We start from the raw sequence: 22,981 nt of genomic DNA, 5'->3' as shown, positions 1-22,981 counted from the left end.
CGGTGACTTTCATTTCAGGAGTCCTATACTTCATCTCAGGAGAAGGCAATGGCAACCCACTCCAGTACTCTTGCCTGGAAAATCCCATGGATGGAGGAGCCTGGTAGGCTCAGTCCATGGGGTCGCTAGGAGTCGGACACAACTGAGCGACTTCACTTTCACTTTTCACTTTCATGCATTGGAGAAGGCAATGGCAACCCACTCCAGTACTCTTGCCTGGAAAATCCCATGGATGGAGGAGCCTGGTGGGCTGCCGTCTATGGGGTCGCACAGAGTCGGACACGACTGAAGCAATGTAGCAGCAGCAGCAGCAGCATACTTCATCTCTTCCTGCAAGTTGCTCTATTAACTCCTGCCTCCTAGACTGTCAAATACATCCTTCATGCCCTTGGACCCCATTATACCACAGAATGTGGTGTTTCCTTTGTGTGACTTCACATTCCAAGAGAGGCCAGTTCTATTTATGATCAAACCCAGACACTCCTGGTTCAGTGATACCCTTTGCTTTTCTCAATTCCACTGACACAGGTGAGAAGAATCAGATTTTAAATGGTGATCACAATGTCTTTCACACAGAGGATCACTGGGCCACCATTTCTTCCCAGACAGAATCCTGAATGACTGCACAGTTTCTCTAGGGGCTAATCACTGGTGCCATACTGCAGTCCCAGCAACATCCGCAGTCCCTGGTGGACTTCATTCACTGCACTTGCCTCAGCGCTAAGCTGTGTAGCCTCCGGAATTTTTCCAGATGCTTCTGCCCATTACTGTTGAAGCTCCCAGATCAGTGGGCCCATGCAGGGTCAGGCCACTCAAGATGGCTTCCTCTTGTTCTCTGTTCATCCCTCTGCTAGACTAGTCCCTGCTTCACTCACATGACCATCCAGACCTCTTAATTATAGGGCTTAATAGTAACTGCCTGCATGCTTGCTGCCCAGTTGCTGGTTTTCCTGGTAACTGATGAGCCAAACTGATGTCAATACCCCTATAAATGGTAGGCTCCTCCCTCAAAGAGTGGAGAGTGCCACAGTGTGCCTCCTGCTGCCTGCTGAACATGGCATGTTGTTGCTCCAGGGCCCTTCCTCTTTGGGTGTTTGTCTGATAAGCGGTGGATGTCTCTCCCGCTGTCTCTCAGCTCTTTCTTTGGTCTCAAGGCTGGGCATCTACAAGTGTGCAGGCCTGTGTGTTGCAGCCCAACAATTGGTGAGTCACCCAGAAGGCTGCTGAAACCCCCATGAGGGCCAAATTTTGATGAATACAGATGGGGAAGGAAAAATTATGGAGTTAATCCTGGGGTGGCTGTCCACTAGCATGTGGGTTCCTGTGGAATCTGACTACTGTAAGAGATATTTCTCTCTTCCATTATACTGATGACATCCTGCTAACCTCAGTCTCTTTCCAGTTTAAAAGTAGCAGCCTGGTGCTTTTGGTTCACTGGACTGCATGGGGAGGGCTTGTGATACAGGCAAAACACAAGAGTCTTTCTGACTTTATTGCTTTTTACAAAGTACAAACATACCCCTGACCCACCACCTCTAAAAAATTACAGACACAGGCTTTAGGGACATAAACTTAGGGGCAGGATTGGGAATTGGATGGGGCCAGTCACCCTGAACCGTTTGTTTGGAACCTGTGGAAATGCTGAAATAATAAGAGTAGCCTTGGGCTACACACACACACACAAAACACCCCCACTTTAGCAGCCATGAAGTTCAGAAATGGACTGATAAAAATGCCATACGCTGGAGATTCCACCTGCCCTACAGCCCTACCACTGCCAGGCTAGTTGAAGGATAAGTGGACTACTTAAAAAACAACTTATACAGGAAACCCACTGTCTCAACCTGTGAACCAGTAGGCTAACTTCAATCCCACAAACTTGTAACTAAATATTCCAGGAGTGATCACTCCAGGGCCTAAATTGTGTTAACCAAAGGAACAAGTCATCACCATCTGAGTTCAATGATTAACCACCCAAGGTCATTGCCAGAGAATGGTCAGGAGAATAACTCACTTTTGTCTTTGCCACAGGATCTACCCCGCAGGGAAGATATTGTTAGTGGCCCTGGGACTGGTAGGGAAATCCCCCATGTTTTAGGTTTGTAGCCCCGTGGGGGTTAGTATTAGTACCAGAAGGGGACTTACAGATTTCATCTGGCACCACCTAAGATAATTACACCAGGCCTCCTTATGGAGAAAGGCACCATTGTATTAACACTGTGGTCTGTCACACCCTCTCCAGTATTTGATACTGGCTATGGGGACTGAGGTTGCGTAATGATACTGCAGCCCAGACTAAAACCATAGACAAGGGTGGCATTATGTCAGAATGGTGCTTCTGCTTGGATTTTATTAATGGTCATGATTTTCCCTGCATTGAGCCTGTTAAACATCTTATATTTCATCTCTAGTCCGAGCAGAGGGAATCTGCAGACAGGGCAACAATAGTAACCTCACTACTAAATGAGTCTGATTGTTAGGTCCGCAGCGAGAGGCCTTTGTTGTCTTCCTCTGGAATTCCATGAAAAATTGACCCAATTAATGCCTGGCTCCAAAGTTAGCCCATCTTTTGGACTCCCAGCACTCTCTAGTGCTGTGGTGTGTATTGTATGTGTGGGATCTGTTTGCAGTGCACCTTGATATACCTGATCCCAGGGATATCAGGAAGGGGGGGATCAGATATTGTGGGGGTTGGGCAGGTTATGTAGGGGATTAGCAGGCCATTCAAGATAGCTGTTCCCTTGTTCTCTCTACATCCCCTGCTCAACCAGTCCGTGCTTCACATGACTATCCAATCCTCTTAATTATAGGGCTTAAAGAAACTGCCTACATGCTTGCTCCTAACCTACCTTCTGGTTTCCGTGGTAACTGATAAGCCAACCTGATGTCAATTCCCCCTGTAAATGGCAGCCTCTCTTCCTCCAGTGTCACAGATTGCTGCCCTGTCCTGCCTGCCATACATGGTGGCATGTTGCTCTAGGACCCTCCATCAGACATGTCGGATCCCCTGTCGAATAATCACTGATATCTTTTTCACTGTGTCACTCTGTCTTCAGTCTCAAGGCAGGGCATCTACAAGGCTTGCAGGCCTGTGAGGTACAGCTCAACAGCAGTGAACAGGGTGCTTGGGTCCCAGGGAACAGTCAGGGAGGTGGCACTGGAGCCTTCTGCCAGGGCATTCACAGACCTACTTCTGCTCTGTTCTGTGTGCTGAGTTCTTTGATTCTAAAGCCATGTCTAGGGCAGAAAAAAATGGTGACATGGACATCAGAAGAAGTAAGAATCCAGTTTGGTTTCCCACCAATCTGTCAGGCAGAGGGCAATATCTCTTGGGCCTAATCTTGGGGGTTGTATTTATACCCTTCATCTGGTCCTTGCAAACTAGGTACAAATTCAGGGCAAGCGTCTAAGCTGGCTAGCAGTGGCTGCTCCATTGGTTGGTTAAAATGATGGACTGCTCAACACTATTACTCCTCTTTCTCTTCTGTTTCTTGAAAGTTGATGTCTTAATATCTCCCATTTTTTGAGTCCTAGGGTAAATAGTGATCTGCCTCCCAGAGGCCCATTTGAATGGATGGTCAAGAAAGATAGTCCATGAAACAATGAAGGATTATCCTTGGTTGTGGTGGAAACACAATTGCCTCTGGTTGAGAAATGTTATCTCTCTAAGCTATGAAGATAGTGGTTTGGGGTATATCAGAGTCTAAGTCCTCAGGTATATAGGCATCCCTTAAAGCCTTTCCCCTATCTGCTAAGAGCTGTGATCCAAATGAAAAACCACCTTCTGTGGCTCAGATGCCTTCCATGACACAGACATGGATTGAAATTCATGCCTTCAGCACCTGTGCCCACTTGATGTGACTACAAGTGGACATATGGTCAGACACAGGCTCCCACCAAGTCCAGATTCAAAACACCTGAGACTTTAATCAACACACTTCTTACAAGGCTGTATCAGGAGAGGCACTCTCCTGATGAGGCTGAATTTCCTCTCCTTCCTTCCTTCCTTATTACTCCTTATTACTCCTTCAACTGGCTTGCCAGACCTTGAGGCCTAACAGAAGAACACAAGGTCTGGCAAGTCAGTTGGAATAGAAGAGCCATGAGGAACAGAACACAAGGCCTGGCAAGCCAGTTGAAGGAGGATCATAAGTTCTTGGATACAAATGAGTCTTTCAGAGACTCTGATATACCCCAAACCACTATCTTCATAACTTAGAGAGAGAACATTTCTCAACCAGAGGCAATTGTGTTTCCACCCCAACCAAGGATAAGGGCACCGACCCTAGATGATGAGGTTATTCTGAGGGGTAGAGGAGGGTGGGTTTGGAGCAGGGTCTGTATGGGCTCCCAGGGTTCTCTGGCCCAAGATTCTGATGAACCAGTATTGCCTTTGTTTCCATATTTACTTCAGGACTTACCAGTCAGGCAGTCCTCAGCACAGGTGTACTTTCCAGATAAGGGATAAAGTAATAAGGAACATGCCCAACCAGCCTAATCCTTCATTGTTTCATGGACTTTCTTTCTTGACCATCCATTCAAATGGGCCTGGAACCACTCAGCCACCTGTGGCCACTTGTGTTTCCAAGGGATGCACATTAACTACTAGGATTTGAGTTAGTGCTGACTTGGGCGCCCAAAAGGCATCAAGATAAATATGTCTTCCTGGGAGTTCCCTGATAGCCTAGTGGTTAGGATTCCCAGCTTTCACTTCTGTGACCCGGGTGCAGTCCCTGGTCAGGGAACTGAAATCCCATAAGTTACACTGGCCAAAACAAAAACCAGAAAAAGAAAAAAGTCTTCTTCCCCACGTGCTCTCAGACTGAAGTCCCTGTAACCCATGTCTTATTGCTTTTGTTTTTGGCTGCAGCATGAGAGATCCTAGTTCTCCAACTAGGTATGGAACCCATGCCTCCTGTGTTGGAAGCACAGAGTTTTAACCCCTGGATCTCCAGGGAATTCCCCCATAGCATATTGACAACTATAAAACTTGCAAAAAATCTTATCTCTAATAAGTTGCTTTATTTGTTGGTAGTCCAAATATGGCTTCTCCTAGAATAGTTTTCTTTCTAGCTCTCTTTGATCACTAGACACATCAAGTTTTCTTTCCTTTTTGTGTGGACAATTCCATTCAAAATTATTCCACAGGTCCGGTCTTTAACTGTCCTATGTCAACCCCATCTGAAACATTACAAAAAAGAAATCCTCGTCTGAAAACTGGGAAAATCGGTGTTATTTTAATCCGGAGATCTCACGCTATTTTTTGTTCATTGTTCTGCAGCATTGATTGCAGTGATCAAGGACAATGTACCATCAAGTTGACCCTGTTGCTTGCATTCTCGACAGTGTTCACATGTGACTTCATTTTCTACTATGAGGTGAATAACCAGGACAGTTCCCTTCCCCATCAGTGAATGGACCAAACCAAGTTTTCCTCCATTGGTAGAAGACGCAGAAAAATTCATTATGTAATCCTTCATATTCTATGATATAACATGCAAAAATTTCTTAGCAAAATACTTTATATACACTATTGATTCAATCGTGCTAGCCCAGGTTGTCTCTACCTTGACGCTGAGAGATAAAGAAAGAGAAATTCAAGCATACCTGGATTCTAGTTTCTGGAATGCCAATTGCTTTTTTGATTGAAATACACTGTATAAATTGAAAGTGTTGTTGTTCAGTTGCTCAGTCATGGCCAACTGTTTGCGACCCCATGGACTGCAGCATGCCAGGCTTCCCTGTCCTTCACCATCTCCCAGAGCCTGCTCAAACTCATGTCTATTGTTTCAGTGATGCCATCCAACCATCTCATCTTCTGTTGTCTCTGTCTCCCACCAAACCTAAATGTACAACATATTAATTTGATGCATATGTGTATTGTAATATGATTTCCATTGTAGGGATAATTAGCACCTCTATCATAAAACTTAATTTCTTTTTAGTGAATGAAATATTACATTCTAGTATCTTAACATACAATAGAATATTGTTGTCTGTATTCACTATGTGATGTATTTGATCTCTAGGACATATTTATTACTTGTTGCAAGTTTGTACACTACAAAATATGTTCTAACTCCCCCCACCCCCCAACTGATTCCCCTAGTAACTGTATACTCTGTTTTTATGAATTTGGCTGTTTTTCATTTCCAAGTGTAAGTGATATCTTAAGTATTTGTCTTTCTCTGCCTGACTTATGTCACTTAGTCTAATGTCCTCAAGATCCATCCATGTTGTTGCAAATGTCAGGATATACTTCTTATGGCTGAATAATATTCCGTTGAGCGAATGTGTATATCTCATGTTTTTTATCCATTCATTTGTTGATGGGTACCTAGTTGTTTTTACATCTGAGCTATTAAGAATAATGCTAAAAAAACATAGGAGTGCATCTATCTCTTTAAAAACCTGTTTTCATTTCCTTTTGGTGTATACCCAGAAATGGAACTGCTAGATCATTGGGTAGATCTCTTTGATTTTTTGAAGAATCTCTGTATTGTTTTCCATAGTAGCTGAACCAACTTGCATTCCCACAAAGAGTGTACACAACAAGTTCACTTTTCTTTTCCTTCTTGTCAAAACTTGCCATCCCTTGTCCTCTTGGTGATAGCCATTCTTAAAGGTGTGAGGTGATAGTTTATTGTGGTTTTGATGCATATTTCTCTGATTAGTTCCTTTGAGCATCTTTTCATATACCTGTTAACCATTTATGTGTTTTCTTTGGGAAAATGTTTGTTTCATCCCTTTGCCCATTTTAAAATCAGATTGCTGTTGAGTTGTATGAGTTCTTCACATGTTTTGGATATTAACCACTGTACTTGGTTTGCAAAAATTTTCTCCTGTTGCTTGCCGTTTCATTTAATTGTTTCTTTTGCTGTGCAGAGGCTTCTAAATTTGATGTAGTCACGTTGGTTTTTTGTTTTTGTTGTGTGTGCCTTTGGAGTCATATCTAAAAGCTCATTACCAAGACCAATGTTGAAGAACTTCTACCCTGTTTTCTTCCTGGAGTATTATGATATCATGCCCTATATTTATGACTGATTTTGAGTGAATATTTGTGACTGTTTTATGATAGTGGTCCAGTTTGATTGTTCTGCAGCTTGATCCAGTTTTCTCAAAACCACTGACTGAAGAGACTGTCCTTTCCCCATTAGGTGTTCTTGGCTCCAGTCTCAAATATTTTTACCATATTTATATGGTTTCATTCTGGATTCTTTGTTCTGTTCTACTGGTCTGTGTGTTTATTTTTATTCTAGAACCATATTATTACTCTTGATTTGTGGTGTATGTTTAAATCAGGTGGTGTGAATCTCCAACTTTGTTCTTCCTCAGAATTACTTTGGCTATTCAGGGTCTTTTGTGATCCATACAGATTTGGGACTTTTGTTTCTATTTCTGTGAAAATTTCCATTAGAATTTGAAAGGGATGGAATTAAAACTCTACGTGTTGACCTATATCTATAAATCTATTCTCTATATTTAAATCTATGACCATTTTCACAATATTAGTTCTTTCAATCAATAAACATCAAATGTCTTTCCATTTTTTTTTGCCTCTGACTTCTTTCAACAAAACTGTGTACTTTTCATTGAGCAGGCATTTCACTTAAGTGATTAAATTTTTTCTAGGCATGTTATTGTTTTAAGCTATTGAAAAGGTCTAATTTATTTCCTTTCCAGATATCTCATTTTTTGTTATATACTAATACTGATTTCTGTATGTTGATTTTTTTTTTTCAGTTTTACTGACTTTGTTTCCAACAATTTTGGTTTGTCTTTGGGATTTTCTATATGTAAATTTATATGCAAGGAATGACAATTTACTTCTTTTTTATTTAGATGCACTTCATTTCTTTGTGTTGCCTAAATATTCTGGCTGGGACTTCCAGTGCTATGTTGAATAAGAGTGATAAGAGAGGGTATCTTAGCCATCTGTATGTCTCCTTTGGAGAAATGTCTATTTAGTTCTTTGGCCCATTTTTTGACTGGTGCATTTATTTTTTTGGCTTTGAGCTGTAGGAGTTGCTTGTATATTTTTGAGATTAGTTGTTGTCAGTTGCTTCATTTGCTATTATTTTCTCCCATTCTGAAGGCTGTCTTTTCACCTTGCTTATAGTTTCCTTTGTGGTGCAGAAGCTTTAAGTTTAATTAGGTCCCATTTGTTTATTTTTGCTTTTATTTCCAATATTCTGGGAGGTGGGTCATAGAGGATCCTGCTGTGATGTATGCCGGAGAGTGTTTTGCCTATGATGTCCTCTAGGAGTTTTATAGTTTCTGGTCTTACGTTTAGATCTTTAATCCATTTGGAGTTAATTTTTGTGTATGGTGTTAGAAAGTGTTCTAGTTTCATTCTTTTACTAGTGGTTGACAGTTTTCCCAGCACCACTTGTTAAAGAGATTGTCTTTAATCCATTGTATATTCTTGCCACCTTTGTCAAAGATAAGGTGTCCTTAGGTGTGTAGATTAATCTCTGGGCTTCTATTTTGTTCCATTGATCTATATGTCTGTCTTTGTGCCAGTACCATACTGTCTTGATGACTGTGGCTTTGTAGTAGAGCCTGAAGTCAGGCAGGTTGATTCCTCCAGTTCCATTCCTTTTTCTCAAGATTGCTTTGGCTATTCGAGGTTTTTTATATTTCCATACAAATTGTGAAATTATTTGTTCTAGCTCTGTGAAAAATATTGTTGGTAGCTTGATAGGGATTGTATTGAATCTATAGATTGCTTTGGGAAGTATACTCATTTTCACTATATTGATTCTTCCAATCCATGAACATGGTATATTTCTCCATCATTAGTGTCCTCTTTGATTTCTTTCACCAGTGTTTTACAGTTTTCTATATATCAGTCTTTAGTTTCTTTAGGTAGATATATTCCTAAGTATTTTATTCTTTTTGTTGCAATGGTGAATGGAATTGTTTCCTTAATTTCTCTGTTTTCTCATTATTAGTGCATAGGAATGCAAGGGATTTCTGTGTGTTGATTTTATATCCTGCCACTTTACTATATTCATTGATTAGTTCTAGTAATTTTCTGGTGGAGTCTAGGGTTTTCTATGTAAAGAATCATGTCATCTGCAAACAGTGAGAGTTTTACTTCTTATTTTCCAATCTGGATTCCTTTTATTTCTTTTTCTGCTCTGATTGCTGTGGCCAAAACTTCCAAAACTATGTTGAATAGTAATGGTGAAAGTGGGCACCCTTGTCTTGTTCCTGACTTTAGGGGAAATGCTTTCAATTTTTCACCATTGAGGATAATGTTTGCTGTGGGTTTGTCATATATAGCTTTTATTATGTTGAGGTGTGTTCCTTCTATTCCTGGTTTCTGGAGAGTTTTTACCATAAATGTATGTTGAATTTTGTCAAAGGGTCTCTCTGCATATTGAGATAATCATATGGCTTTTATTTTTCAATTTGTTAATGTGGTGTATTACATTGATTGATTTTGTGGATATTGAAGAATCCTTGCATCCCTGGGATAAAGCCCACTTGGTCATGATGCATGATCTTTTTAATGTGTTATTGGATTCTCATTGCTAGAATTTCATTAAGGATTTTTGCATCTATGTTCATCACTGATATTGGCCTGTAATTTTCTCTTTTTTTGGCATCTTTGTCAGGTTTTGGTATTAGGGTGATGGTGGCCTCATAGAATAAGTTTGGAAGTTTACCTTCCTCTGCAATTTTCTGGAAGAGTTTGAGTAGGGTAGGTGTTCAGTTTAGTTCAGTCACTCAGTCGTGTCTGACTCTTTGCAACCTCATGAATCACAGCACGCCAGGCCTCCCTGTCCACCACCAACTCCCGGGTTTCACCCAGACTCACGTCCATCGAGTCAGTGATGCCATCCAGCCATCTCATCCTCTGTCGTCCTCTTCTCCTCCTGCTCCCAATCCCTCCCAGCATCAGAGTCTTTTCCAATGAGTCAACTCTTCGCATGAGGTGGCCAAAGTACTGGAGTTTCAGCTTTAGCATCATTCCTTCCAAAGAAATCCCAGGGCTGATCTCCTTAGCTCTTCTCTAAATTTTAAGAAGACATACAGATGGCTAACAAATACATGAAAAGATGCTCAACATCACTCATTATCAGAGAAATGCAAATCAAAACCACAATGAGGTATTATTTCATGGCAGTCAAAATGGCTGCTATCCAAAAGTCTACAAGCAATAAATGCTGGAGAGGGTGTGGAGAAAAGGGAACCCTCTTCCACTGTTGTGGGAATGCAAACTAGTACAGTCCCTATGGAGAGCAGTGGGGAGATTCCTTAAAAAAAACTGGAAATAGAACTGCCTTATGACCCAGCAATCTCACTGCTGGGCATACACACTGAGGAAACCAGAAGGGAAAGAGACACATGTACCCCAATGTTCATCACAGCACTGTTTATAATAGCCAGGACATGGAAGCAACCTAGATGTCCATCAGCAGATGAATGGATAAGAAAGCAGTGGTATATATATACAATGGAGTATTACTCAGCCATTAATAAGACTACATTTGAATCAGTTCTAATGAGGTGGATGAAACGGAGCCTATTATACAGAGTGAAGTAAGTCAGAAAGAAAAACACCAATACAGTATACTAAGGCATGCATATGGAATTTAGAAAGATGGTAATGATAACCCTGTATGCGAGACAGCAAAAGAGACACAGATGTATAGAACAGTCTTTTGGACTCTGTGGGAGAGGGAGAGGGTGGGATGATTTGGGAGAATGGCACTGAAACATGTATAATATCATATATGAAACTAATCACCAGTCCAGGTTCGATGCATGATACTGGATGCTTGGGGCTGGTGCACTGAGACAACCCAGAGGGATGGTATGGGGAGGGAGGAGGGAGGAGGGGTTCAGGATCAGGAACACGTGTATACCTGTGGTGGATTCATGTTGATGTATGGCAAAACCAATACAGTATTGTAAAGTAATTAACCTCCAATTAAAATAAATAAAAAAAAAGAGAGAGGGTATCTTTCTGACTCAGCTGGTAAAGAATCTGCATGCAATGCAGGAGACCTGGGTTTGATTCCTGGGTTGGGAAGATCCCCTGGAGAAGGCAAAGGCTACCCAATCCAGTATTCTGGCCTGGAGAATTCCATGGACTGATTAGCCCATGGGCTCACAAAGAGTTGGACACTACTGAGAGACTTTCACTTTAACTTTCCCTGTCTTGACAATGATCTTGGAGAAAAATCTTTTTATTTTTCACCATTGTGTAGAGTGTTAGCCAGAGCTGAGGTGCCTGCTCCTCTCTGTGGATGTCCAGGAGAGGAGGAGAGAAGAGTGAAAGAGGCTGAAGGATAAAATGATTGAAGGCAGGAGAGGAAAGGGAAGGATGTAGCAGTGACTAGTGGGGTCAAATGCAGTCCATATTTGGCAGACGTGGAGGGCTAGACACCTGTCTTGTTGAGGAGGAGACTGAATTTTTCAACAAGGGCATCTTGGAGACCTCCTTTTAGCCTTGCCCCTGAGTCAGCAAGCTGCCCCCTCACCCCCTGCCGCCCTTTTTTGTGACAAATCTTCCAGATGTGAAGCCAGTTTCAAGCTTTATTCTGAGGGAGGAGTTCCATAGGAGGCCTGCCTTGTGGCCTCATCCTGTGGCTCAGTGGGGAAGCCGTGAGCAGCAGAGGGTCACCTTTTTATTGGGATGCTGGCAGCTCACAGCTCTGGGCACTGCCCCCTTCCCTGGGGTGGGTAGGGGAGCTCAAAACTCGCAGATCACGAGGAGCTGCTCACTGCAGGGTATGTCATTCCACTTGCCCTCCCGATAGATCTGCACACAGTTCTCTGGTTGTCCAGCATTGTTGTTGTTGGGCTCCCCACTGGCCCAGTTGGAATAGACCAGTGACTCCCCTGTGGGGTAGGTGAACTTGCCCTCCGTGGAGATGTCATTCATGCTCAGGAAAGCATCATTGTTCTTGGCTCTGACCAGCTGTGTCACGGCCTCATTCTCAGCTGCAGAGCGTGGGGAGGCCAGCTGTCCCTTAGCCTCTCTGCAGATCTGCTGGGCATCCGAATATGATTTTACAGCACCTGCCGTCTTGAAGATCTTCTCCCCGACAGCCTGGCCATCAGGGAAGAGCACCGCTATGGGAAGAGGAGAGTCAGGCTGGGGATGCGGCAGCACCTAGATCTTGTGCTTCAACTAGAGTCCCCAGCTCCCACGAGGGTACCAGGGCACCAGATAGAACAAAAGCAAGGCATTTTAATTACTGTGTAAATGGGAAGGCCTTTGGCAGGGAAATGACACTGTAGAGTCCAGGGCAGTTCCTGAGAGTGTGGAAAACACCAACCGGGTGGCTTACTCTCACCCTTGCATGATGACTGGGCATGTGGAGTTGTCTGAGCCGTTCTGTGCTGTGTGAAGGGGTGAGGAGAAAGGGGAGGACAGGGGTGCATCTGAGAGCAGCCAAGTGCTGACCTCTGCACTGGGGGAAGTCCAGTGTTGGCTTCCATATGCTCGCAGGTGAACTTATGGACAGTCAGCCTCCCTGGACAACTGAGCAGGGGATGACAGCATCTGAGAACTCTATGTGGGAGCGGGAGGGCAGGGGATCAGCTTTGGAGAGAGCCCTGTCTGGGCTTCAGAAAGTCATGTGTTCAGCCCTACCCTGGCAATGACAGCCCAGGTGACAAGGGAAAGTCATTCTCTTTTCAGAGTCTAATCCCTTATTTCTAAGGAAAAGATACACTGCAAAACAGCATCCCCGATGTGACGTGTTAAGTATCTCTTTTTATTCCATCCCATCCACACTGCTCTGGCTTCCAGGGTCTGCATGGAAATCTTCAGGACTCCTAAGAGGGCTCACTGGACTGGTTCTGAACCCAGGCTGCACCCTGACCCACTGCCCTTTTCCTCTGAGTAACTTCAACAAGCAATCAGAGACCAGATTTCCCACGTAGTCTGGATGGCACCCAGACAGCCCTGGACAAGGTCAGTGCAAGCTTGTATGCCATGATTGGTTTACGTCCCATGCATCTGGGTGTGTGTGTGTGCATGCGTGAATACATCCGTGTGTCCATCTGAAGGTACATGGGCTGACTCAAGGTCCATCAGGATGGGTGTGCATATGTCTGCATGTGTGTTCATGTATGTAGGTGGTGTGGACTGAGTGATGGTGTTTAGGTACACACAGGTGGCCAGCGCATATGCCCAAGTTCACCTTTGTTTATATCAGTCTGCATGAAGGGTTAGTTTTTAAGTTGTGCCCAACTCTTTGTGACCCCATGTACTGAAGCCCACCAGGGACTTCTGTCCATGACATTTTCCAGGCTAGGATATCAGAGTAGTTTGCCATTTCCATTCCAGGGGATATTCCCGACCCAGAGATCAAACCCAGGTCTCCTGCAATGCAGGCAGATTCTTTACCAGCTGAGCTACCAGGGAATGAGGTAGTAAATAGATATGTAAATATGATTGTGCAAGAAGGAAGACATAAACTGCTGAGAATTCTCATCCCACTACTTCAGTACTTAGTTGGCTTGAGTTCTTAGGAGCCAACCTTATGTCTCACCCAATCAGGCCCCTTAATGCTCTGCTCTTCAGAAAACTCTACTTTTTTGGGTCAGTGAGGTTTTATAAGTGATGTGCATTCAAAACTGTCATCATGGAGAGCAGAGACGGAGGAGGGGCAGTTGATGGAGTGTCCCAAAGACACAGGGCACTCAGGTGTGTGCTCTAATAGGCCTCTGCCTGCTTAGGATCCAGGCTTATGGAAGAATCTCTGCTTTAAACTCCCCAAGAGGTGCAAGGGAGTCCAGCACTGGCCAGAGACTGGAGGCAGCCTATTCCTTCCAGACCCAGGGACATCTTAAGGTTAAGATACTAGGTGGCCACACACCAAGGATAGGTCCCCAGCAGTCTTGAACCCCACGGGCAGCATCCCACCCCCGCTCTCAGGGTCATGTCTGGATTCTCTGCTGCCCTGGGCTGTGCAGCTTCTTCTCTGGGCATTTGGACACCTGGCCGCACAGAGGGAAGAAATGCATCCTGGGTTGCATGTCCCCTTGTCTGTTATAGGAACCCACCAGGGTAGGCCGGGGTAAGGTCTGCTGAACGGATGACTCAGACCACATCCTCCTCCTTATCCCGTGCATCTGCTTGAGCTTCTGGAGCATGTGGGGAAGAGCTCAGTCCCAGCCCTGTCCTAACCCCACCTCCTGCCCCAGGTCTAGGTCCAGTCCCAGTCATGGTCCCAGCAAGTCCAAATTAGACCCAGCCAAGCGTACTACACACCAAGCCTAGACTAATTCTGAGGCCCATGCTCAGGGCCTGGCTAGGGTCAGGTCCAGGAACTCACCTTTCTTATACCGAGAGAAGGCATTCTGGAGGCGTTGTAGTTGTCCCTGTAAGATTGTCACCCGCTGCCTGAGAGCATTGATGTCTGTAGGAGAGAGAAGCTAAGTAAAGACAGATCCAGAACAGTCTGGGGTCACTCAGAGCCCAGGGCTCGAGGGAAGAGAGTCCAGGTGGAGACACCAGTTGGGGGTGGGGTAAGGAGGTGGAACAGAGGCCTAGGAAGCCCTCTTCTTCTGATCTAGCTGGTCTCTGCATCCATGGGATTTCCTGGGGTTCTCTTCTGAACAATATCCCCTGAACAGGTCCCTGTGCCTCACTGACAGTGAACCAGATGTTATTTTAATTCCAAATTCTAGGAATCTAATAGCACTTCCTTTTGCATTTCAGGGGGTGGTATGGTTGTAGGAGAGGAATACACATAGCTTGAGTATTTCCCATCCATTGAGTTATTTGATGTTCAAGGTTATCTGATGAACTGGAGAGGTAGGTTGACCTGTCATAAAGATCAGATAGAAAATCTGCTCAGGTTGTCCTCCAGTGAGTCATAGAAGCTAAGACCAGAGTCCACCTCGCCATACACCCTGTCAACTTTTTCTGCTTTGACCCCCACCTGTAATGAAATGGGTTACCTGAGAGGAGAGCTGAGCTGAATAAGGCCGCCTCCCTGCCCCACATCCTAATGGGGCCCCCAAGGCTTCCTTACTTGCAAGATCACTCTCCCCCTTTGCTCCTCTTTCTCCAGGATCACCTCTGTCCCCCTTCAGTCCTGGGGGGCCCCTGGCACCTGAACGGCCCTGTGGGCCTATGGCTCCAGCAGGCCCTGGATAAGAGAAGTAGAAATGGGTGAGGGCTGAACATATATGTTAGCATTTTTGTGCCCTGCCCCCCAACCTCCATACATGGACTGTCATATCCCCAGGAGTACACCCTCCCACATACAAATGTCCCTCTGTGTCTGGAATCTCTGCTTGCTTCCTCTCTATACAATGACTTTCCCATAACCTAACAACCAGCCTTCCCTGAATACAGATAGTCCCTGCTGCTCACACCACCCTCTCCCTGGAAACAGACAGTTCCCAAAACCCAACACTGGCTCTCTCCCTGGAATGCCAGCTCTGACCTGGAGGGGGGTGGGGGTGGGCACAGGGGAATATGAGCCCAGCCCCACGTCCATTGCTTACCTGCCACCCCAGCACGTCCAGGGGCTCCGGGCTCACCAGGGGCACCTCTCTCTCCTTTGAGACCTGCAGGGCCTGGGGAACCCTGCATGCCTGGGGCACCCACTCCTCCTGAGGAAGGAACACATTGGAGAAACATGGCTGAGAGAGCACTCAGCAGGTACCATTTCTTCAGCAGTTCAGCTTGTCACGGAAGGTGACCTTCAGCTCCAGGTGAGAGAGCGACCTGGGAGACTGCTCCTGACTGCTTGGTGTCCTCTAGCAACAATATCGGGGAAATTCAGCCAGTGTGGGAAAGTGAGGGGAGAGGCCCAGGCCAGGCCTACCAGGCGCGGAGGTTCCAGGATTTTCCAGGCACTGTGCACATACCTTGGTCCCCACCAGGGCTGCCAACGTCACCCCTCCCTTCTCCATCCTTCACCCACCACATACCACCCACCTACCTTTGGGCCCAGTCTCTCCTTTGGGGCCTGGTGTGCCTGGAGGTCCCATGCGCCCCTGCTTCCCTGAGGGGCCCTCTATTCCAGCTGGTCCAGGCATACCTGGAGGCCCTGGGAAAAAGGACCAGCCCAGTCAGTGACACTGAATCTCCTTGGAAGTGGGAGTGCATAAAAGATGGGGCTGTAATAGAAGTCAGACAGGCAGCCTCCTCCTAAAGATGTTGCCCTCACTCTCCACCCTCCCCAGGAGCTCCAGTCTTCCCTGAGATAACCCCATACCACCTTGAGAATGACCTCCTTCATCTTCCTGGGGTAGAATTTGTGCAGGCCTACTGCCATGGCCTAGCGGCAGCACACCATCTGCAGACACCTGCATTCCATGCCCAGCTGCTCACCAGGTGGTCCAGTGTCTCCCTTTGGTCCAGGTTCTCCAGCAGAGCCATTGTCCCCTTTCGGTCCTATGGGGCCAGCTGGTCCAGGCCTCCCTGATCGTCCTGCAGGTCCTGGTGAACCTGTGGCCACAGAAGAGATGGGCAAAACGCTGATCCCAGCCCAGGAGGAGCCAGCTGCCTGCAGGGCCAGGGCCCTGGCAACTTTCAGGGTTCTGTAGGGTGTAGACACTCCTCCTCCAGGTGACTGGTCCAGTGGTGATGTAGGAAATGCGTGTCTACATCTCCATTTTACAGGTGAGGAAACAGGCTTGCAGAGTTGGAGGCAGATCCAAACCTAGACCCACCAGACTTTACATACAATGCACCTGCCCCTGCCCCAAGGCCACGGTATTTATGGCAGTAAAGTCTGTCAGCTTTTACCCTTGACCATGGACTCCCTGCCCTCCCCCCTTCCCAGAACCAAAGTTTTATGTCAGAAATGACACCTGACACTTACCACCAGAGAAATAGAAATCAAAAGCACAATGAGCTGTCACCTCACACCTCTCAGAATGGCTCTTATCAGACAGCAAATAGGAAGTGCTGGAGAAGTAGAGAAAAGGAAAGCTTTGTGCAGTAGGGATGCAAACTGGAACAGCCACTATGGAGACAGCATGGAGGTTTCTCAGAAAGTTAAAACTAGAGCTACCGTATAATCCATCAATTCCCCTTCTCAGCATTTAACTAAAGAAAATGAAAACACTAACCTGAAAAGATACATGTACCCCCAAGTTAATTGCAGCATCATTTATGGTAGCCCAGACATGGATGCAGCCTAGAGCCCAAGTATCTATGGATGGATGAACGGATGTAGAAAATGCAGGGTGCATATACAATGTAACATTATTCAGGCATTATTCAAGGCAACACTGGAAAACATTGAAGACGCTATGCTTAGTGAATAAGCATAAGTCACAGAGAAGGGTGGTAGTATACGATCTCACTTTTATGTGAAATCTAAAAAACAAATGAATGAAAACAGCATACTCACAACACAGAGAACACATTTGTGGTTGCTAGAGGTGGGGTTGGGAAGTGGGCACAATGGATAGAAATCTTCAAAAGATACAAGTGTTCAGTAAAAAACAATTGAGTCCCAGGAATACAATGTACAGCGAAGTTACTATAGTTAGTAATCCTGGGTTGCATGCTTGAACATTGCTGAGCAAGCAGATCTTAAAAGCTCTCATCACACACAAATCGTAACTATGTGTGTTGATGGCTTATTGTGACAATCATTTCACAATATATGCAAATGTGAATTCATTATGATGTACATATTCTAATATAGATCAATTCTATTTTAATATAAAGAAGAGAAAAACCTATGTAACATGCTTTTAACATTATGGAAGATAGATGACATTATTGTTCATTATTAAGTGATAAAACTTATAAACACTATTTAATAAGATTCGTTTTCTTTAACATGTCCGCGCACGTGTCAGGCATGTGCACATGTAACACACATTGAAAAAAACCACAAGAAGAGCATATGAAAGTGTTAACAGTTGTTCTTTCTAAGGGGCACAATTCAGGCAATTTTAATTTTCTTCTTTTTGTATTTAGTGACCATGTACTAATTTGTTTTGGAAAAATGACCAAACATTTAAAAACATCACATTACCTTAAGAAGGCTGCCTAAGTCTGAAATATAAGAGGTTTGCCTTCAAAGACTAAAGGGAGAAATGCCTACTGATTCAAGAATTATACACTCAATTCTGTGAGTTTCGTTATTCTTTTTTCATTGAGATGAAATTCAAATAATATAAAAATAACCTTTTGTGTGTGTGTGTGATGTGTAGCTTGCAGGCTCTCAGTTCCCCAATCAGGGATTGAACCAGAGGCCTGGCCGTGAGAACACTGAATCCTAACCACTGGACCTCCAGGAATTACCTGTAATTAATCATTTAAAATATACAATTCAGTGGCATTTAGAACATTGACATAATTGTACAACTACCACTTCTCTTTAGTTCAAGACTATTTCATTAATCCCAAAGAAAACTTTCATACCCATTTATCACTCTGTCCCTTCCTCCTTCCAGGCCCTGGCTACCTCTATGCAGCTGCCTGTCTCTGTTACATATTCTGGATATTTTATATAAATACATACAATATATGATCCTTTGTGTCTGCCTCTTTAAACTAGGAGTGACATTCTTGAGGCTCACCCAATTTGTAGCACATCTCAGTACTTCGTTCCAGTCTATGGCTGAGTAATGTTCTATAGTATGAATACAATACATTCTCTTTATTCATTCACCAAGGATAAATGTTGATAGACACTTGGGTTGTTTCCATCTTTTGACTGTTGTGAGTAAGCATTCATGTGCAAAAAGACAACGAAAGAAATCTGTCAGTTACTACTAACTTGTTCATTCGCTTATTTGTTCATTTCCTCATTATTTCATTTCTCTGTTCACTGAGAATCTCTCTGTGGAACATGGCTTTCTGCCTAGCACTGAGCAGGAAGTAAATGTCAGCACCAGGTCCTTCTCTGCAAGGAATTTTAAACTGTGTTTAAACTGTGAGGCACAGGTAATGAGTGAAGAAAACAGCTTATGAGATGTCCCTCGTCCCATCCCAGCACCCCCAACCCATGGACACACACGTACTCATAGGAAACAGGACTTCAAGGCTGAAGAGGATTCAGAGACCTGGAGAGGAGAGATGACATTTCAGATCTGGGAACCACTCCCCCAGGGTAAGGAGGGCCAGGCTTGCCTGGGCCAAGAATGTGCAGGTGGAGGGAGACTGGGGTATTTGATGGGTGGTGAGAGCGTCTGTGTTGGACATTGGGTCCTGCTCTTAGCTCCAATTCTCACTAGGCAATCAATGGGAGCCCGGAGGATGGGCCCCGCATCCCAGACCCCCTGGTGCACTGTGCTCAGGCAGAGACGCCTGGTCCCTGGCTGAGCCTCTCCTGGGCTCCCCCCTGGCTGGGGAGGGCAGCAGGTACCTTGGAAGCAAGTCAGTCCTTAGAAGGGAGCATTGGAGGTTGCCCATCCTTGTGCACAAACCATGGCGCCCATGAGAGCAGGGAGGTAGAAGAAGGGATACTTTTCAATTTAGGGCCCTTCGGGGAGCTAGAGAGAGCTGGCACCTTGAATATCACCCCTCCTCTGAGATTACTTCTAGGCAGCCTTTTCAAGCCCCAGCCAATTCATATTAGGAGCTACTTTCTTTCTAAAAGACAGATGGATAAGATACTTGTCTCTTACCCTACAAATCCTGGGGATGTTATGTATTCTTTTAAGCTTTAATGTTGTTCATTTCTTTCCTCTCCAATAAAACACAAACTCCAGAAAGATGAAAGACCTCAGTTAATCCCTCCACAGCCCCGGCCTAGGGCCATGGTGGTCCCCTCATCCTTGTCACTGGTTCAATGAATTCTCACTTCTTGCCAGTAACACCCAGATTTTCTCCAGTGTCTCAGTGTTTCCAGACAATTCCTTTTATAATCAGTACATTTGGAAACTATAGGAGATTTTGCTGGTTGGGACAGCAGAAGGATATAACTTTATCTTGAAGACCCAACAAAGAAATAAAGCCTTGGCTCAATTCTTTGTCACTGTGTGTTTGATATTATTCCCATCTACAGATGATTAAACTGAAACTTACAACACTGTCATCAGTTCAAAAATATTCAACATTCTGCAGAGGCAACATTTAATAAGAATGAACAACAGTTAAGTTTTGGGGGGGTTGTGCTTAGTAGCATCTGACTCTTTGTGACTCTGTGGATTGTAGCCCAGTGGATTTCTCTGTCCATGAGATTCTCCAGGCAAAAATGTAGTGAGTTGCCATTTCCTATCCAGGGCATCATCCCAACTCTGGGATCAAACCTACATCTCCTATCTCCTACATGTATGTACTAAGTTGCTTCAGTCATGTGCAACCCAATGGACCAAAGCCAGCCAGGCCCCTCTGTCCTTGGGATTCTCCAAGCAAGAATACATGAGGGGGTTGCTATGTTCTCCTCCAGGGGATCTTTCTGACCCAAGGATCAAACCTGCATTTCCTAAGTCCCTTGTATTGGCAGGTAGGTTCTTTACCACTAGCACCACCTGGGAAGCCCAATGAGTTCTGGAGCAGGGGACTCCAAATACCAGTCATTCACTCACTGTTTGTACATTCTTGAGGTCGTTAGAGCCTGAAGATCCTAGGGGAGGAATCAGGACCAGTGGTTTATGGAGCTGAGGGCTTGAGCAAGCCAGTCTTTGCCAATCAATAAAGCCATGTTTTAGGTGGACTGAAAATCTGGGGGAAACCTCCCCTCTTGGGAAGACCATCTTCAAGGTTTCCACAGCAGAAGATTCAGAGTTTTGGGGTTGGTTACAATTCCAGTGCCCACCCCTTCCCATCAGGGCAAGCCCATGGTCCCAGCTCTACCTGGATCTCCCTTCTCCCCCCGGGGGCCTTCTCTCCCATCTTGTCCATCACGACCAGGCAAGCCACCTTCCGGGGGCCTACACACAACAAGGGTACAGGCGTTGGCCAGTGTTTTCTGGGAATAGATCTTCATTTCTGCTCCCAGGGATCTCCAGGGCTGTGTGAGCAGGAGCAGCACGGAGAGAGGGAGGAGAAGCATGTCCTAGGCAGAGGAAAAGGCAGAGGGGGTGCTCTTGGTCCAAGGATGAGGCTTAGGGCTGGCCCAGCTCCTGGAGGTCAGGAGAAGCCCTTTCCCCATCTCTTCTCCCATACTTGGGGCCAAGAGTAGCAGGGCTCCAAAAACAGTTTAGGGAAAGTTAGAATAAGGTCTGGCCAGGGAGGACATGAGTGTACCAGCTGGGCCTCTGACCTGGTCTGCCAGCAGCATGAATGTACTCTCAGATGCTCTGTGTCATCTTTTTTGGGTCTATTCACACTTGCCAGGGGCACTGTGGCCAGGATGTAGAATTCCTCACTGAGGCCATTGTCACATCAGGAGGGACTCACTGAGTGCCTTCAGGTGGGACTCGTCCTCTCACTGATCTCCTTCTTTTCTGTACCAGAAAGTCAGTTGCTTTACCTCTTACAATGCTGGCTTGTTTCCTCTCACTTGCTTCTCTGGACAGGCTAGTACTGGAGTCTGCAGTGCTATCTGAAAAAAAAAAAAAAAAAAGCCAGAGTGATAATGCTTGTTGAGTTCTGTAATAAGCACAGAATTGTGCATGATTGCTTCTTTGCCAGATTTATCATTCCTGGGCTCCACCAGGAACGTTCCTGGCACACCTAGAGTCCTGCCCAGAGGTCCTGAAAGGACCTGGAAAGGGGCCTCATGGAAGAGGCGACGTGTGAGATGGGTGCCATCAGGGGCAGACTGGCTTCAGAGGAGGAAAGCCGATGTCCAGTAGAGCTTCTGGTTACCATCAGAAAGGGACTCAGGAGCTAAGTGAGATCAGGGTGCAGGACGTGGGTCACTCCCAGTGTTGGGCTTTTCTCCTCTCTCAGAAGGAAACTGTAAAGTTTTGAGCATGGAGAAGAATCATGGGGGTTGCAGAGACCTGGAAGAAAGCCCAAAGGACCTAGGAAAGGACTGAAGTTTGCCAATCTGGCTCATGGGAGGGAAGGGGTTTCCTGACCAGAGAAGTGCCTCCTTCCAAGAGGATGATGAATTGCTTTTACCCTGGGGACTTCCAGACAATGGCATCAGAGATCTGGTTGGATCCCTTATCCAACTATCCCCCTCTCCCTGTCCTGGAAGCCCATCTCCCACCAAACAAAGGGAGAAGAGTAAAGAGCACCCCTTATTGCCTCACTTGTTCCCACCACTGGCACTGACCCTCCTAGAGTGGAAGATCTACACACACCCAGCCTTCCTCAACACCCACATAGGCAGGGAGATATTCACCAGACATTGGAAACCAAATTAAGGGGCAAGGACAGAGACACTCACAGTTTCTTCCTCTAAGGCTCCAGAACATCCAGGCAAATTAGAGTTCCTGGGTAAGCACTGGCTCTTTATATCTGCCCTATAATGTGACCCTCAGCCCCAGTTTCCTGAGAATTCTCTTCAGGAAGTAGGGTAATTTCCTTATTATTGACTCACTCAATTTCACCCCCACCTGAGCTCAGGTGTCCACCTGGGTTCTGGACACCTGCCACTAATGTTGATAGGACTAAACACATATTAGAGTTCAAAGAGCACCCTCAGCCCAGGATCTCATGGGTACCCCACTTCAGCCTTGTAAGTAAAATGGCAGCATCGGTGTCTGTATTTCATGATGTCCAGGGATCCAAGGTCCAGAGAAGAACAGCAAGTTGCACAATGATCTACAACTCTTGCAAAAGCAGCCTGCAAGAATCAGCACCTGCTGTGCCCACTTCTCTTCCTCCTCATCTCAACATTTCTCCTCAGACCCTAGGAAAGAGCTGGGAGCTGCTTGGCTAATCTGAGCAGAAGTGGGGCAGGTGAAGGGCTGCTGAGGCAACAGCCTGTGGGAGACAGCATCTGGGGGAGCTGCCATCAGGCAGGGGTCACTCTTTTGCTTTCTGCTGTAGTTTTAGGACAACTCTCCACTTGCCTCAAGATGGCTTTCTTCGCTCTCAGTTCATCCCCTGCCCAACCCTCCTTCACTCACATAACTATCCAATTTTATTAATTACAGGGTTTGCTGGCAACCCCTACATGCTTGCTGCCCAGAC

At 45.4% G+C, this 22,981-nt stretch overlaps 1 protein-coding gene and 1 long non-coding RNA gene across 2 annotated transcripts; one reads left to right on the top strand and one right to left on the bottom strand.

Moving 5' to 3' along the window:
- Window positions 1-300: 300 nt before the first annotated feature.
- LOC129641841 (uncharacterized) lies at window positions 301-9,252 on the top strand. Its single transcript, XR_008709478.1, has 2 exons — window positions 301-1,203; window positions 5,282-9,252. It is a non-coding gene; the product is annotated as an uncharacterized LOC129641841 (long non-coding RNA).
- A 2,341-nt stretch (window positions 9,253-11,593) lies between these two features.
- LOC129641840 (collectin-46) lies at window positions 11,594-20,945 on the bottom strand. Its single transcript, XM_055566429.1, has 7 exons — window positions 20,747-20,945; window positions 16,316-16,432; window positions 15,924-16,031; window positions 15,484-15,591; window positions 15,006-15,122; window positions 14,304-14,387; window positions 11,594-12,090 (listed from the first exon to the last, which is right to left on the bottom strand). Exons 1-7 carry the CDS (start codon window positions 20,943-20,945, stop codon window positions 11,708-11,710), a joined length of 1,116 nt encoding a protein of 371 aa, XP_055422404.1. The 3' UTR covers window positions 11,594-11,707.
- Between the last annotated feature and the right edge of the window lie 2,036 nt (window positions 20,946-22,981).

Source organism: Bubalus kerabau, chromosome 1, assembly GCF_029407905.1.
Source record: "Bubalus kerabau isolate K-KA32 ecotype Philippines breed swamp buffalo chromosome 1, PCC_UOA_SB_1v2, whole genome shotgun sequence".
Lineage (NCBI taxonomy): Eukaryota > Metazoa > Chordata > Mammalia > Artiodactyla > Bovidae > Bubalus > Bubalus kerabau.
The sequence above is the reverse complement of the archived record's forward strand: the minus strand, read 5'-3'. Positions and strand labels throughout refer to the sequence as shown.

What these genes read in the sequence shown, in the direction of transcription:
- LOC129641840 (XM_055566429.1), bottom strand. Translation starts at nt 20,945, where the DNA reads ATGCTTCTCCTCCCTCTCTCCGTGCTGCTCCTGCTCACACAGCCCTGG. An exon ending in TGGACGTGCTGGGGTGGCAG is followed by an intron (nt 15,123 to 15,483) that starts GTAAGCAATGGA and finishes TCTCTTATCCAG; the next exon opens with GGCCTGCTGGAGCCATAGGC. An exon ending in CTTCTCTCGGTATAAGAAAG is followed by an intron (nt 12,091 to 14,303) that starts GTGAGTTCCTGG and finishes CTCTTCCCATAG; the next exon opens with CGGTGCTCTTCCCTGATGGC.